The 15013-nt window shown below is 27.4% G+C and overlaps 2 protein-coding genes and 2 long non-coding RNA genes across 7 annotated transcripts; all 4 read left to right on the forward strand.

The window, feature by feature from the left end:
- Positions 1-977: 977 nt before the first annotated feature.
- On the forward strand, positions 978-2369 carry LOC105207821. 2 transcript variants are annotated; one of them, XM_026134010.2, is made up of 4 exons: positions 978-1110; positions 1602-1690; positions 1783-1909; positions 2157-2369. In XM_026134010.2, exons 2-4 carry the CDS (start codon positions 1627-1629, stop codon positions 2203-2205), a joined length of 240 nt encoding a protein of 79 aa, XP_025989795.1. In that variant the 5' UTR covers positions 978-1110; positions 1602-1626; the 3' UTR covers positions 2206-2369. The 2 variants fall into 2 exon arrangements, with proteins under 2 accessions (XP_025989795.1, XP_025989793.1); XM_026134008.2 differs by having other exon boundaries at positions 979-1114.
- A 759-nt stretch (positions 2370-3128) lies between these two features.
- LOC105207777 lies at positions 3129-5977 on the forward strand. Of its 2 annotated transcripts, none has more exons than XR_851474.3 (5): positions 3129-3301; positions 3838-3934; positions 4178-4358; positions 4885-4919; positions 5096-5977. It is a non-coding gene; the product is annotated as an uncharacterized LOC105207777 (long non-coding RNA). The 2 variants fall into 2 exon arrangements; XR_851475.3 differs by lacking the exon at positions 3129-3301 and adding an exon at positions 3437-3531.
- A 246-nt stretch (positions 5978-6223) lies between these two features.
- Positions 6224-8789, forward strand: LOC105207776. 2 transcript variants are annotated; one of them, XR_851473.3, is made up of 5 exons: positions 6224-6302; positions 7102-7207; positions 7622-7808; positions 8417-8463; positions 8608-8789. It is a non-coding gene; the product is annotated as an uncharacterized LOC105207776 (long non-coding RNA). The 2 variants fall into 2 exon arrangements; XR_851472.3 differs by having other exon boundaries at positions 6240-6329.
- A 3332-nt stretch (positions 8790-12121) lies between these two features.
- Positions 12122-13224, forward strand: LOC113003652 (defensin). The gene is made up of 3 exons (XM_026134007.2): positions 12122-12289; positions 12601-12808; positions 13061-13224. The coding sequence occupies exons 1-3, from the start codon at positions 12226-12228 to the stop codon at positions 13077-13079; spliced, it is 291 nt and encodes a 96-aa protein (XP_025989792.2). The 5' UTR covers positions 12122-12225; the 3' UTR covers positions 13080-13224.
- Positions 13225-15013: the final 1789 nt, after the last annotated feature.

The raw sequence follows: 15013 nt of genomic DNA on the forward strand, positions 1-15013 counted from the left end.
TATGACTTATGATACCGACTAATAGCTTATTATAGAAAGCCTAAAAGTAACAGCTGAATTCGTTACCATTACTATAAAAATATAACAATGTTACTGTTATCGTTACAATAGAAAAAAGTAATACTCGTTATCGGGAAAAAAAAACAACAAAAACGATAACTGTGTTACAAGTATAACCTGCAAAATAGTCTTGCAAAATACTGTGTTTCTTAAACAAAATTTTTTTAAATAAAATAATTTTTTTAATTTATATTTGGGGTGATCATATAATTACCACCCTTGTTCCTCTTCGATCCATTATGCAGTGTCGTCTCATTCTACATGATAAATATTTCATAACTTTTCGAGTTAAGAATCTATTAACATTTCAATGACACTAATCATTAAGTTTTAATAAAAAATTGATTATTAATTAACAAGGTTATTGAATAAAATATAAACGAGTGGCCATAATACCATCTTATCCTCTATTAATTTATATGTTCTTATTAAAATAAAATTGTTTTTCAATAAAAAATAAACGGCAAAAACTACGTTTAACACCCAATATTAAAAGTGATTTATTTAAAATATTTTTCTAGCAACTAGATTAGAAAAGGCCAATGCCTTAGCCACTATATACTCCTCCAGATTTAAATGCGTTAAAACTTCTTTCTAATTGTAAGCATATTAAGATTATCATGTAAATAATAAAACTTTGCTTTTTATACAATTTGCGAAATAGAAAAATGAATGATGTAGTGATGTAATTCAAGATATTACCATAAATTAACTGCAACGTATTTGTAAAATTTTAAGAGTTATTGCAGCTACAGTCGGTGGCTGCAACGTAAGCTAAATTTAGTTGACACAGTAACAATTATGCCACAATGTTTTCGAAATTACAAAACTGCAAGACTGCAAAAATTCATGCACCTTTGGTTATGTGCATTTGACTCAGCAATATACAATTCGATTAAAGGCCTATAACTTCTATAAAAATTTGCAATAAAGGCTATTATAATTGCAAGATCAAACGCGAAGTCGATTGTAAGTGTGGCCTGTAGCAAAGCACGAGAAATATTTGTACATTGCATGTCAAAATATTTCAAAATATTGAGGACTGAAAAAGTAGGTATGACAATGTTAATATTATTTTATTACGATTAACATAAATAATAATAAATTATTTTTTACTTATGGTGAGAGTACTTCTTCTACATATAAATGTTTTTTGAAATAAATGAATATATTTAACTTTATTACAAAAATACTTATTTATCATGAAAGATAAACGAAAATATAAATAAAATAAATTTACAATTTAATTATTTTTTTCATATATTCTTTCAAGTAATTTATAAATTTATTGTACTATAATTATATTTATTTCTTTGTAAACAAAAAAATTATAAATAAAATTAATTATTTAAACATTCATATTAAACATTTTTATATGCTATATAATAATTTTATATTGTGATATTAATTATTAAAATTTTGTATCAATTATTAAACAGCAGAAAAATGTAACTAAATCTATTTTATTATGATGCAATTTACAATCATTTATATTGGTATACAAAGAATAGAAAAATTAAATTCTGTGTACTTTATTTAAGAATCGACAGAAGCTCATTCCAGAAAATGAAGATCTACGTATTTACTCTTTTAATTGTGGCTGCGTTCGCTTTCGCATACCCTGAGGAAGGTATGAAATTTGAACTAAATATATGTAAAAAGTTTAAATAAAAAAACCGATTTTCTAATAATAACAATTTGTATGTATTTTAATTAAATTAGGTAACGATTGCGACGTATACCGGTACAAACGTTTATTCACCTGTAATCATATCTGCGAAAATCTCTGTACCAAAAACGGATTCGAACCAGGCTACTGTAATCCACCTAATACTTGTTTTTGCCGCGAGTAAGTAACAATTCAAATGATTACGATCTTCCAATATCCTCGATTATTTAGCTAAGGAAAATGATTAGCAGAGAATGACTTTTAGACTTTATCATTACTAAATCATATTGAATCCTTATATAGAGCTATAGAAAATTAATTCAAGGTATCAATATTGAGTTGATAACACATTGAATGAGAAACGGTCAATTTGCCTAATATCAAGATATTTTAATTTTATAATGAAATTTCTTTTCATTATGTTTAGGAATGGAAGGTATTTTCCGGTATTAATCCTTCAAATGCCTCGGGAATAATCGTTCCCTCAGGAAGGCTGGATTAAAAATTTGGCCGATGCAGCGATGGACGTATCGCATATAAGTTACATTTTTTGCTTCAAACACAAATAATTTGTTATTATTATATTTCAACATTGTACTACAAATTCGTCTATAATAAATATTCTTCAAGTATTTAAGAATAATATATTTTATTATATCCTTGATTCAGCGCACATTCTTTCAAGCGTATACATTTATAATTTGTAATATATCAATAATAAATCATAAATACAATCATAAAAACAATCTTGCTTTATTTTTTATTTAATAAAAAAAAGCGGATAAAAAAATACCTTAAACGAGACATGTTTGATCCTGATCGTGATTAGGATGTCTAATCTCCAATGCAAAAGATGCATTTTGTACCGACTTCGAGATGTAATACTGATTATGAGCATCGATAAGCGCGCGACAATTAAAAAATAAGTTAATCCATCAAGATATATCACGGTATTAAATTTAAGTTAAACCAAAAATAAACGTATACAACGTAAAAATGATTAACGTAATTATTGCATAAATCACTCACACACTGAAAGAAAGATCAACAAAACGTTTGGTTAAATAATAATCAAATAAATTTTGTAATTACTGGTAGCAAAAACTTAGTTACATTTGATACTATTTGTATAAAAGCAAAAAAGAACTCTAGGACCATGGAAAGTACTAATAGAACTATAATAATTTTTTTTTATTAATAGAATATCGTTAATTTCACAGATTCCATGTCCGGCCACTGGGACATTTGTCTTATTGTAAATCAACTAAAAAACGCTTTAGTATTGCAATACATTAACAACAAAGGTAAATTTAGTCCATAAAAATCACATTGTTTGTTTTCAAAATTACGAAAATGCAAGACTGCAAAAATTCGTGTACATAGTCTGTGGCCGTGCGCATTTAGCTCAGCAATATTACGATCCGATTTAAGGCTTTTGCCGAATTTTGCGGTAAAGTATATTATATTAACTGCGAGATCAATTGTGAGTGTACAGTCTGTGGTGCAAAACACGAGGTGTTTTGGAGGGGGGTTTTGCATATAAGTATTTTAAAACCGGATTGAAAATATATTGTAAGTATTACTTATCCGAGAATACCGTCTTTGTATTTGTGATCAATAAATAAATAATAATAAATTTTTTCTTTTCATTTACTATTGCAGTATTTTTGTTAAATATATATTTTTGTAAATGAATAAATATATTTCATTAAGAAAAAATGCTTATTTGTTGTTAAAGATGAACAAAATATACAAATAAAATAAAATAAAATTACAATTTAATAATTTGCTCATTCGTTTGCGTATGTAATTTATTAATTTATTGCATTACATGTTTACTTTTATAAATATATTCATATAATTCATATACTATTCGTATAATTATATTCATTTATTTTTAAACAGATAAAAGTGAACAGAATTAATTATTTAAACATAATTATTAAACATTTTTAAGTTTTACATTACTTTTAGATTTTATTTTTTATTAATTTATTATTAAAGACAGAAGAAAAAGTATAAATAATAGTATTTAATTATGACGCAATTTACATTCATTTTTATTGATATTTAATGGATAAAAAAATTAAATTCAATATTCTGCTTAGCTTACAGGTTCAACAAGGGTTCAACTTCTCAAAATGCAGATCTACGTGTTTGCTCTTCTGATTATGACTGCGATCGCTTTCGCATACCCTACTAAAGGTATGGAATCTAAACTGAATGTATACAACTTAATGATTTATTCTCAACTGCGCTCCAATTCCATTGCTTAAAGTGTGTTTAAATGCCATAACCTTGAAAATTGGCCCAAGTTACGCTAATCTAGTATTAACACTGAAGATTAATTTTAATACTTTACATAAATAATAATTTTAATCTCATATTATGATAACATTTTTCACGTCAACTTATTTTATAACAATATCATATGTATTTCAAATGAAGATGATATGCCTCTGTCGTTGATGCTAAATGAAGACGAAACCTTGAAATTAATACCCGTCAAAGATTTCGAAGAATACGATCGCCAACGTAAGTTCACCTGCGAAATTAATTGCGCAGTTTACTGTTTGTTCGGAGGATACAAAGGAGGATACTGTCATCACAATCAATGTCTTTGCATGATGTAAGTAACAATTCAAATAATTGTACTCCTTCTATGCTCTTATTCCGATAGGGCAAATGGATATAACTTGCAGAAAATTACTTTTGGATTACTATTAGAGGAAAATCACCAATAATAGTCTAACCTCTCCCTTCCTCTTAAAGCGGCCCACATATCTCTCGAGAAACATTGCACTGATATTAATACTAATAAAAATATGATTAAGAAGAAAAATATTATCCAAAAAAAAATATTATCCAAAACAAAATGAGGTGTCAGTATTGGTGACTTTCTTCTAATAAAATTAATTATTAAATCCTGATGGAATTTTAAGAAATTAATTAAGAATATATTATTAAGTTGAACACATTGAATAAGAGACGATTAATATGCCTGACATCAAGTCATTTTGATGTAATTCTTAAGTCCATTCCGTTTCGTCACGTACACGCCACACTCGCCATAGAATCACACTCAAACCAACTTTTCTTAAAACATTCATAAAAATTAACATGTTTTTAACATTTTTTTTCGGTTGAAACACCAGACAGTAAGAGATATAACGATAACAAACAAATGTAGGTACGTATCCTTTTTAATAAAAAAAGTTATAAGCAATATAGTAAACGTAAATTAGGTAAACGTATAAAGTAAGCAATAAATATTTCAAAGAACTATTTTTTGTTTAAAAGAAGCTCAATATACCGTATAGAGTGGATTTCAGAGGTGAATAATGAAACCTTCTTTCATATTTTTAGAAGCTCAAGGGTCTTTGCACTAAGTTCCGGTTAATTTTGATAAATTCCGTTTCTTTAAGAAAAGGGGATTGGAATTTTACCGATGGATATAATGTAAAATTTACGCTTTTTTACAATTTCGACATTGCACTATAAATTCGTTTATAATAAATATTCTTCAAACATTTAAAATTAATGTAATTTCTTGTACATATTCTTGATTATTCTATATTCCTTTAGACGCACATGTTTATAATTTATACAAAGAATCCGATGTGTAACTCGGTTAGCGATTACATATCCCAAATTTAAATGCATTAAAATTTTCTTTCTAGACATATTAAGATTATCATGTAAATAATAAAACTTTGCTTTTTATACAATTTGCGAAATAGAAAAATAAATAATGTACTGATGTAATTCGAGATATTACCATAAATTAACTACAACGCATTTGTAAAATTTTTCAAGCTATTGTAGCTATTACAATCGATAGCTGCAACGGTAAACTAGTTGGCACGGTAACAATTATGCCACGATGTTTTCGAAATTACAAAACTGCAAGATTGCAAAAATTCATGCACCTTGGGCCATATGTGCATTAGACTTAGCAATATACGATCCGATTAAAGGTCTAGAACTCTTATAAAAATTTGCAATAAAGGATATTATAATTGCAAGATCAAACGCGATAACAACATATTTTGATTTTATGATGAAATTTTCTTTCATTATGTTTAGAAACGGCAAGTATTTTCCAATGATAGCCGTTATATTTTCACAATTGTTCCTTCAAGAAAACTGGATTAAAAATTTGACCGATAGATCTATTGCGTACAATTCGCACTTTTTATTATAATTTCAACATTGTACTACTCGTTTATAATAAATATTCTTCAAGCATTTAAGAGTAATATGTTTTATCCTTCCATATCCTTTATTCTTTGCACATTCGTTCAGACATATGTACACGTTTACAATTTGTACTATATCCAAGTTATAACATCTTAAAGAGACTGTTATAAAACAGATAACTTCACATCAGTGCACACAGCAACAATCACGGCACATATTTTTAAAATTACGAAAATGCAAGATTGCAAGAATTTGTGCGTTGTATTTAGATTTGGATTGTGCGCATTTGACTCAGCAATACGGTCTGATTTAAGGCTCTTACCGAAGGCTTTAAGTACTTGCCGTAAAGAAAATTATAACTACGAGTTCAATTGTGAGTGTTACTTGTGTAAAATACGAGGTTTGAAACATACAAGTATTTTAAAACATTAAGGATTGGAAAAGTATTGCATATACATGAGGACAGTGTTGATGTAACTTTTTGTCGATGTGATTGACATAAATAATAATTAATGTTTTCTTATTTAATATTATAGTATTGCTACATACATATTCTTTTTAATGAGCTAATATATTTTACTAATAAAAAATATTTACTCGTTGTGAATAATAAACAAAATATAAATAAGATAAAATAAAGTTACAGTTTAATTATTTTCTTATACGTTCTTTCGTATATATGTAATTTATTAATTTATTGCTTTATATGTTTATTTTAGTCTTTTAATAAATATTATGTATAACTATATTCATTTATTTTTAAACAAAAGAATTTGTAGACGGAATTAATTAAATATTTATATTGAATTTATGTTTTTACATTTTACATTATTTCTAAATTTTATTTTTTTATAAATTTATTATTAAAGATAGAAGAAAAATATAAATAATCATATTTTGTTTTAACACAATTCACAATCATGTATGGTTAGTGTGCAAAAAACAGACAAATTAAATTCAATACACTGTTAAAAATTGGCAGTAGAATTTAACATAATGTAACGGAAACAAATTTTTAGTACAATTTAAGTACATTAAAAGCATTTAATGTAAATTTAATGCTGTCAAAAGTGCATTAAATCTCATGCGCATGCTTTACAGTTATAAATGTACATTAGATTTAACGTGTATCTTGAAAATATATTGAATTTCATGATATTTAATTTTAACAGTGTACTCTAATTGCAAGACTTGATAAAGACTCGTTTCTCAATATGAACATCTACATGTTTACCATTTTGATTGTTGCTACGATCGTTTCCGCATATCCCACTGAAGGTACAGAATCCGATTTAAAAGCATGAAAAATTAAACTTAATAATTTATTCTTAATTGCGATAAAGGCTGATAAAAAATAGTGACAAATTATAATTTAAATGTGTGCGTGTATTAAAAAAATAACTTTTAAAATATGTTATGTATGTATACTAACAAGGAACACTACCCAATAAATATAAACTGATATTAATTAAATTTAATAAATTCGTAAAAAAAATAAAATTTTTGGCAACCATGTTTAAGAGATAAAATCAGCTCTTGAGTAGCGTTTCTCGTAAGTATCAGGGTAAAATGTAAAAGTTTTTTTTTAATTTCATAAATATATAGATAATAATTTTAATTTCACGTTATAATGTTTTCACGTTCACTGGATTTATAATAATAATGTTTCTCTCTCGTGTATTTAAAATAAAGATGGAAAGCCCGTGCCGTTGCTGCTGTTAGGTGAAGACGAACTCTACAAAATGATATCTATCGAAGATTTCGTAGAGTATCAGCGCCAACGTAAATTCACCTGCAACTTTAATTGCGCTATGCGCTGTATTTTCAGAGGATACAAACCAGGATACTGTAACTCCGATAATAGGTGCATTTGCAGTCTGTAAGTAACAATTCGAATACGATATTCCTACGTCTTTATTATGATGAGATAAATAATTATAACTTGCAAAGAATAATTTTTGAATTATCATTACTGTGATTAATATTTATTTTAAAACTAACTTGGAAGATATTTAATTCCTTTGTTATTTGCAATTTATTTTTCATTCGGACCTTATTATATTCATAAGCATATACTAAAACTTTTTGTCAGAGTTTCAAAGAAATTTGTTTATTTACAAATATTCTATATAAAAGATGTATTTTATGTTTGTAATTAAAATAAAGATTTTATTCACACTTAATTTTTTTTATATCCCCATAAATGTAAGTCTTAAAAGTGAAATAAATTCGACGAGTCTTATTCAGATCATGTACCCTGCATGAAATTAATTAAGAGTATATTATTAATTTGAATACATTGAACGAGAGACGATCAATATGCCTAATATAAAATCATTTTGTGTATTCCTTAAAATTCATTCTGTTCGTTTTATCACGTATACAGCATATCCGGTATAGTGTACTTAAGCTAACTTTAATTGCTCAAAACATTAATAAAAATTAACATAATTTATTTATTTTATTAATTAGCATATTCTTTTTCAGTTAAAAAAGCAGACAATAACAAATATAACGGTACCAAGCAAATATAGGTATGTATCCTTCTTAATAAAAAGTTATAAGAAATAAAATAAATAATAGCATCAAAGAACCATTTTTTGTATAAAAAAGACTCTAGTATAAATCCAGAATGGATTTTCAGGGTTGGTAATAAAATTTCGTTTCATTATTTTTAGGAACACAAGGGTAGTTTTTTGCGGTAAGTTCCGGTTAATTTTGATTATCGTTCCTTTAAGAAGAGTAGATTGGAATTTTACCGCGAACCATATAATGTTTCAAAAATTTACACTTTTTTACAATTTCAACACATTGTACTAAATTTGTCTATAATAAATATTCTTCAAGCAATTAAAATTAATAAAATATATGTGACATATCCTTGATTCATTGTATATTTTTTCAGATGCACAAGTTTTTAATTCGTAATATACAAAAAATATCAAAAATATAATGTTTAATATTTTATTTACTTTAATTTTTTATTTAGCAGATACTAAAGAGAAATGGATAGTATTATGAATGAAAAATGTTTGATACTGATCGTGCGTAGCGATTAAGGTAATTGCCCAATATCTAATACAGAAGATGTATCATACGTAACGATGTATTTTACGTGAAAAAGCAGTACTTTAACCATCTTGATCAACCGATCTGATATCATTTGATTTCAAGTAAAAAATATAGTTCTAGTGAAAAAATTCGAGTAAAAATTTTTTTGATGTTTCTGCGATTTTCTTCAAAACAAAGTAAAAGCTAATCTTTATAGAACTTTTTCTTAATTTATCAATCTTTTTTACACGCTACCAAAGTTTTAACGTTTAATTTCGAGATACTCTTTATATGTCGATGAATTGAATCGATTGGAGGGTCATGAATAACTTCAAACGAGATTGCGCGCAGGTTCTGTGGAACTAAACGAAATATCGAAATTTTACAATAATAAAAAAAAATAAAAAAAAACGATAATTCGCAGTTACATGGTAAAATTTAAGCGTGAAATGTGAAACGATTCATTGTTAATCACATTCGTCGTGATAGTACGCATGCAAAACTGGCGCTCCACCAATAATTGCGAAAATTAAAGAAATGTGAAGCGGAATGAACAGATATTGTATTTTAAATGAGTATTTTTGTTGAAACAAAAGTTTAACTCTCAGAATCGTAGATTACTTTCAACAATTTTAATTTAAATGTCCAGTACTTTTTTATCGATAGTAAAACATCATAAAGTGAGAAAGCAGTTACGTATATATATTACAGATGGAGCGTACTGTACTAATTTCCTTTCCAAGTCCCAAGCAATATACCATTTAGGTATATTTCTCTAAAAATAAAAAATATACTTATCTTTCTAAATATCATTGTTTTGTTTTTTTACTTAATTGTTATATGTGATGCACATAGTAGTATAAACAAAAATAGTGATGCACAATTTTTAATTGTACAGTAATAATTTTGTATGAAATCTAAAACAAATATTTGCTATTATATTAATATACAATGTTTTGTTTTTTTCTCATTTTTAGATGTTCAGAAATTTCTTGCATACCTCGCTTTTCGCTTTTCTCGAGAAGAACGCGATAACGTTCTTGCATATAAATGGAACATTCCACGTTGAAATAAGCCACTGCTTATACTCGTAATAGAATGTATTTCTTATTGAAGTCTTGAGCTGAAAGCACGACCACAAGTATTCCGTTTTTAATCATCAAACGACACGAGCCACGCAATATTTAATCATGATGTTTAATTGATGCGTAATTTTTAACGACGCTTTGAGCAAGAAATACAAATATCATCAATATTAATATCTACCTTTTACCAAAGTAATTGTTATACAAAATGATTTAAAGTCCTTTTGCAAATTTAAGCTTTTTTTAATAGCTTCCGTTTTATATAATAAAATTAATATGAAAAAAATATTTTTTTTTGGGAAAATTAATATGTAAAATATATTTAATAGATTAATTTTATTATTATAATTACATATATAGTTGCAATTAAATGTAATATAAAATGTACGATAGTATTGTTTTTTAAGTTTTAAAAGTGATTTATTTATAAAAATATTTTTCTAATAAACAGATTGAAAGAAATGGACCAATCTCTTAGTCACCACATTCATCAGATTTAAACTTATTTCTTTTTATCAAAACATATTGTAACTATTATGTATAGCTCATTGGCATATTATAAATATTATGTAGAAGCAGTTTCCAATTCGGCATTTGACTTTTTAAACGACCAATTATTGTGAAATAAACTGCTAATATAAATAAAATAAAATATAAATGTAATTATTATTACTAGCAATATAACTATAGCATTATAATTAAATTATTAACATAGAGAGAATCGATCCATACAGTACCTACAGAAAGATTACAGCAACATTCTTTGCAGAAGTATTTCATCGCAAGAAGATTGCAACATTTTAAAAACGTTACGAAATGTTACAGCAATGGTAAAATGTCCGACCTTTAAAAATATTGCAACATTGTAGCAATATTACAAGGACCTAAATTTAGAAAGACGCGTTTATAAAAATGTGTCTTTTTATCATTCCATCCTTATTTTAAGTCTAATAAACGATAAAGGTAAAATGACGAAAAAGCGCGCTGATATATTTCTAAATACGAGCCAATATGTTTTGCTGTTTCTGTAATAATATTTCAGGTGCCATTATATTAACATATTTTAGCACATATAACTTCCAGAAATATCATTAATCTATCGTACATTCCTGAATTAATTACCACACAATATTACAAAAAATTTTACACACTATCAAAGTCTATCTCATCTTTACTTAGAATGGATGCAAAATCTCATAATATTGTGTCTTTCATTCCATGCCATGTAATTTCTTAATTACGAAAAGTACAACTACGAGGCGTCTATCTGATAACAGTAGTGCGTAAATAAAGATTATTTTTCACAATATTTTTGAAACATTGCTAAAGTAATATCATATTATAAATGAAATATGTACTTTTTGGATTGTATCTTCTAATATTATTTTATAATAATCTAATAGTAAAATACTGTTACAGATAAAACATAAACAAATATTAAGACAAATATAAACTAACATACGATTAATAGGCCTATATCAAATATAAACTACTTAACATTTGAGTATAGCTTGCTTCAGTATAGAAATATAAATTGTAAAGCAGTTTTTTTGTCAATTAAACATTCAATCATAATGTAACAGAAACTAAAAGTACATCACTTATTGTTAGATTTACTCTCTCAAGCTGAAGGACATTAATACAAAATTTTGAATTGCTTAATTTGTCACCTCTTAAATCAGATTTTTCACTTTTTTTGTATTGTAATACTTGTTTGAAATAACGAATTTAACTAATCACGATGCCTTAAAACACTTTAAAGATGCCTTTACCTACGATCATTACGTAAGCTTTTGTTAAAGATCCTTTCTTTCCTAATTCTTAAATATATAGAAACTTGTGTAACGAATACCTCATTGAAATAAAACTTAGATAAGAATATTTATATTGAATATTTTTAAAAAACTTTGAGATAATTTTTTCATTGCTCCTTTCATCACATATGCTATTTTTTAAAAGCAAATACGTAAATATGTACTTGCTGTTATCTATGGACATTGAAGGTGCAACGAGATGTTCATTCGAATGAAAAGCGCCATATTTATCTATATAAAGCAATCTCCCCACCGTAATTTACAATCATTTACATTGGTATATAAAGACGACAAAATTAAATTCAATACCTTGCTTACAAGGCTTGACAAAAGTTCATTTCCCAAAATGAAGATCTACGTGTTCGCCCTTTTGGTTGTGGCCGTGGTCGCTTTCGCACTTCCCATTGGAGGTACAAAATAGAATAAAAAATTGTGCATTTTACTAAAAAATATCACGACTTCTTTTATTTTCAAGTGCAATCTATAACGCCAAAAAAAAAAAAAAATAATAACAAATTTCTAAATTAAATAAAGTACATATGAGTGCATTAAAAATAACTTTTCAGTAGTTACAGTCTCTCCTATTATTACGTGATCATTCTTCAAATTTATTTTTTTAGTCATTTTTTATAGAAAATTTTAATTTCATTTTTGCGATGTTTTCAAATGATTTTGTTTTGGAATAATAACAATGTTTCTCGTGTATATATTTCAAATGAAGATGGAGTGCCCCTAGAGTCGATGCTGCAGGCAAATGAAGACGGATTCATGAAATTGGCACCTATCGAAAAACATAACCGCCAACGTAGAGCAACCTGTGATCTTATGTCTGGTCTTGGTGTTGATCATAGCGCTTGCGCTGCTCACTGTATCCTCAAAGGAAAGACAGGAGGACACTGTAGCAGCACTGGTGTTTGCAATTGCCGCAAGTAAGTAACAATTCAAATTACTGTCTTCTCACATTCTCGATTATGCCGATAGCGAAGTGATTATAACTTATATAAAGGATGCAGACCTTTAAATTATCATTATTAAATTATATTAAATCCTCATTAAACACATACGAAATTAATTATGGGATATGTCGTACCATAGATTTAATAACACAAATGATAGACGATAAATATACCTGATTATTATCAAATCATTTTGATTTAATAATGAATTTTTATTATTTTTAGGAAAAAGTTGTTTGGTTGATTTCCATTGCAGTAATTGTCTCCTTACGAAAATTGGATTGAAATGTTGACCAATGGCCGAGTACGATTCACAAATTTTGAAATTTCAACAGTGTATCTTAAACTGATTTGTAATATTTTTTAAACTGATTAATAAATGTTTTTCACGCGCATATTTAAAATTAATGTAATATATTTTACATATTAATTTTTGTTTCAATACACATTATTTTTAGACACACATGCTTACACAGAAAGAACGGTTTGTGCTGAATCTAGCTAAAAATTTAATTAGATTCAGGTTTAAAAATAATTTTCGTTGAGCTATCAAAATAATCATGTTTCAAGACGTTCAAGCATAATGCGCAATGCTGCAAAAAAATTTTGACGTTCTGACAACCAATTTGAACGTTACACAAATCTTTGAACAGTTTAACAACATTGTTTTCTGTATAAAAATAAATTTTATTTTTTAAATACTATTTTAGCAAAATCGTTCTTTCCGTTTATAATTTGTAATATGTTTATAAGAAGCTATCAGGAATATAATTAATATTTTATTTAGTTTAATTTTTGTTCAATCAATATTAAAAAGGAGCAAATAATAAGTACTGCAAACGAGACATCTTTGCAACGTGATCGTACAACGCGATTAGGATGACAGCCTAATCTCTATTGCGGTAGACGCGTTGTACAGTTTATAATCGATTTCGAAAGATTGATATAACACTGATTATGAGCATCGATGAACGCATGGCGATCATAGTGAGTTAATTCAGAGATATGTTACATTTAATTTTATCAAAAGTAAACGTACACGATGGAAAAAAAATTCAACGTACTTATTGCATAAACCAGCTTCAAAATAGACAGGAGGCATAGATAGGAGACAAACAGATGCGTCGTTACGTATGAGCGCCCATGCAACACGCACATCAATTGAACTTGGAAAACCGGTACGTTTTGTTTTTCGGCAATATGAAAATTTATTTGCCCACTATTCGCGCTATGGCGCCGCGGCAGCGCACGATGCATATCGGTTCGTATTTGTTTTAATAGATCGCATAAATATTTTCTTCATGCACGCGCAACGCGATTTATAGCTGACGGCATTTACGTATTCGAAATGTGCGTGCGGACAACAGCTAATATAAACTACAAACTACGGATGCACGTTATTGGTAAACTATTCTCGCGACACGAGAACGAGAACGAGAGAGAATGGAAAATGAATTTCTAGCACGCTTAAACTTTGAACCAAATTCGAACTGGGACGAGCATTTCATCGCCCATCGTTCTCTCATTGTCAGTGTTAGATGTTAATAAAATAATAAAAAATACATCAACATTAATTACTAGTTATTTGCACACTTTTCTATGAACGTTGAAAACAGGTAAAAATATTCAAACTTATAAATTTTGTTTAAATTAAAAGTTGTTTACGTCTAATATTTTATTATTAGAGAAACGAGACGTAACAACTTCATAAGGGCGCGCTAACAAATTACAAGAGAATTTGTAGACGTTTAAATCAGAAGGTTATTACGTGACAAAGCCTGCAGCTAAGACTCGTCGCGTGAACAATTGATCAAAAAGCGAGCATTGTAACGCATATTACAACAGAGATATTGTGTACATACGGCAGCGAAATAATAACTATGCTCAATAATAAAAATTTCTCGATGAAATTAATTGAAAAATAAACCATGCATATTTTTTATACAATCACACACAATCAATTTCTAGTATTTACATTAAAAATGGATATATTCATAATTCTTTCGTTTTTTTTCACTCCAATCATTTTAATGTAGCAGAAAAATAATTGTGTTGGTTTTTCAAACTCTCTCTTTACAATGCTGAAAACTAAACATTTCAAAATATCGGAAAGATACCTTTGCCACGAGGAAAATTATTTTGGCTGATTTCGATTAATACATTAGCATAATTACTGAT

Source organism: Solenopsis invicta, chromosome 14 (assembly GCF_016802725.1).
Source record: "Solenopsis invicta isolate M01_SB chromosome 14, UNIL_Sinv_3.0, whole genome shotgun sequence".
Taxonomy (NCBI): Eukaryota; Metazoa; Arthropoda; class Insecta; order Hymenoptera; family Formicidae; genus Solenopsis; species Solenopsis invicta.

Bases quoted from the DNA above. Each gene is read 5' to 3' on its own strand.
- LOC113003652 (XM_026134007.2), top strand. From the start codon at position 12,226: ATGAAGATCTACGTGTTCGCCCTTTTGGTTGTGGCCGTGGTCGCTTTC. The intron at 12,290-12,600 runs GTACAAAATAGA...TTTCAAATGAAG, and splicing joins TTTCGCACTTCCCATTGGAG to ATGGAGTGCCCCTAGAGTCG.
- LOC105207821 (XM_026134010.2), top strand. From the start codon at position 1,627: ATGAAGATCTACGTATTTACTCTTTTAATTGTGGCTGCGTTCGCTTTC. The intron at 1,691-1,782 runs GTATGAAATTTG...TAATTAAATTAG, and splicing joins TTTCGCATACCCTGAGGAAG to GTAACGATTGCGACGTATAC. The intron at 1,910-2,156 runs GTAAGTAACAAT...CATTATGTTTAG, and splicing joins AATACTTGTTTTTGCCGCGA to GAATGGAAGGTATTTTCCGG.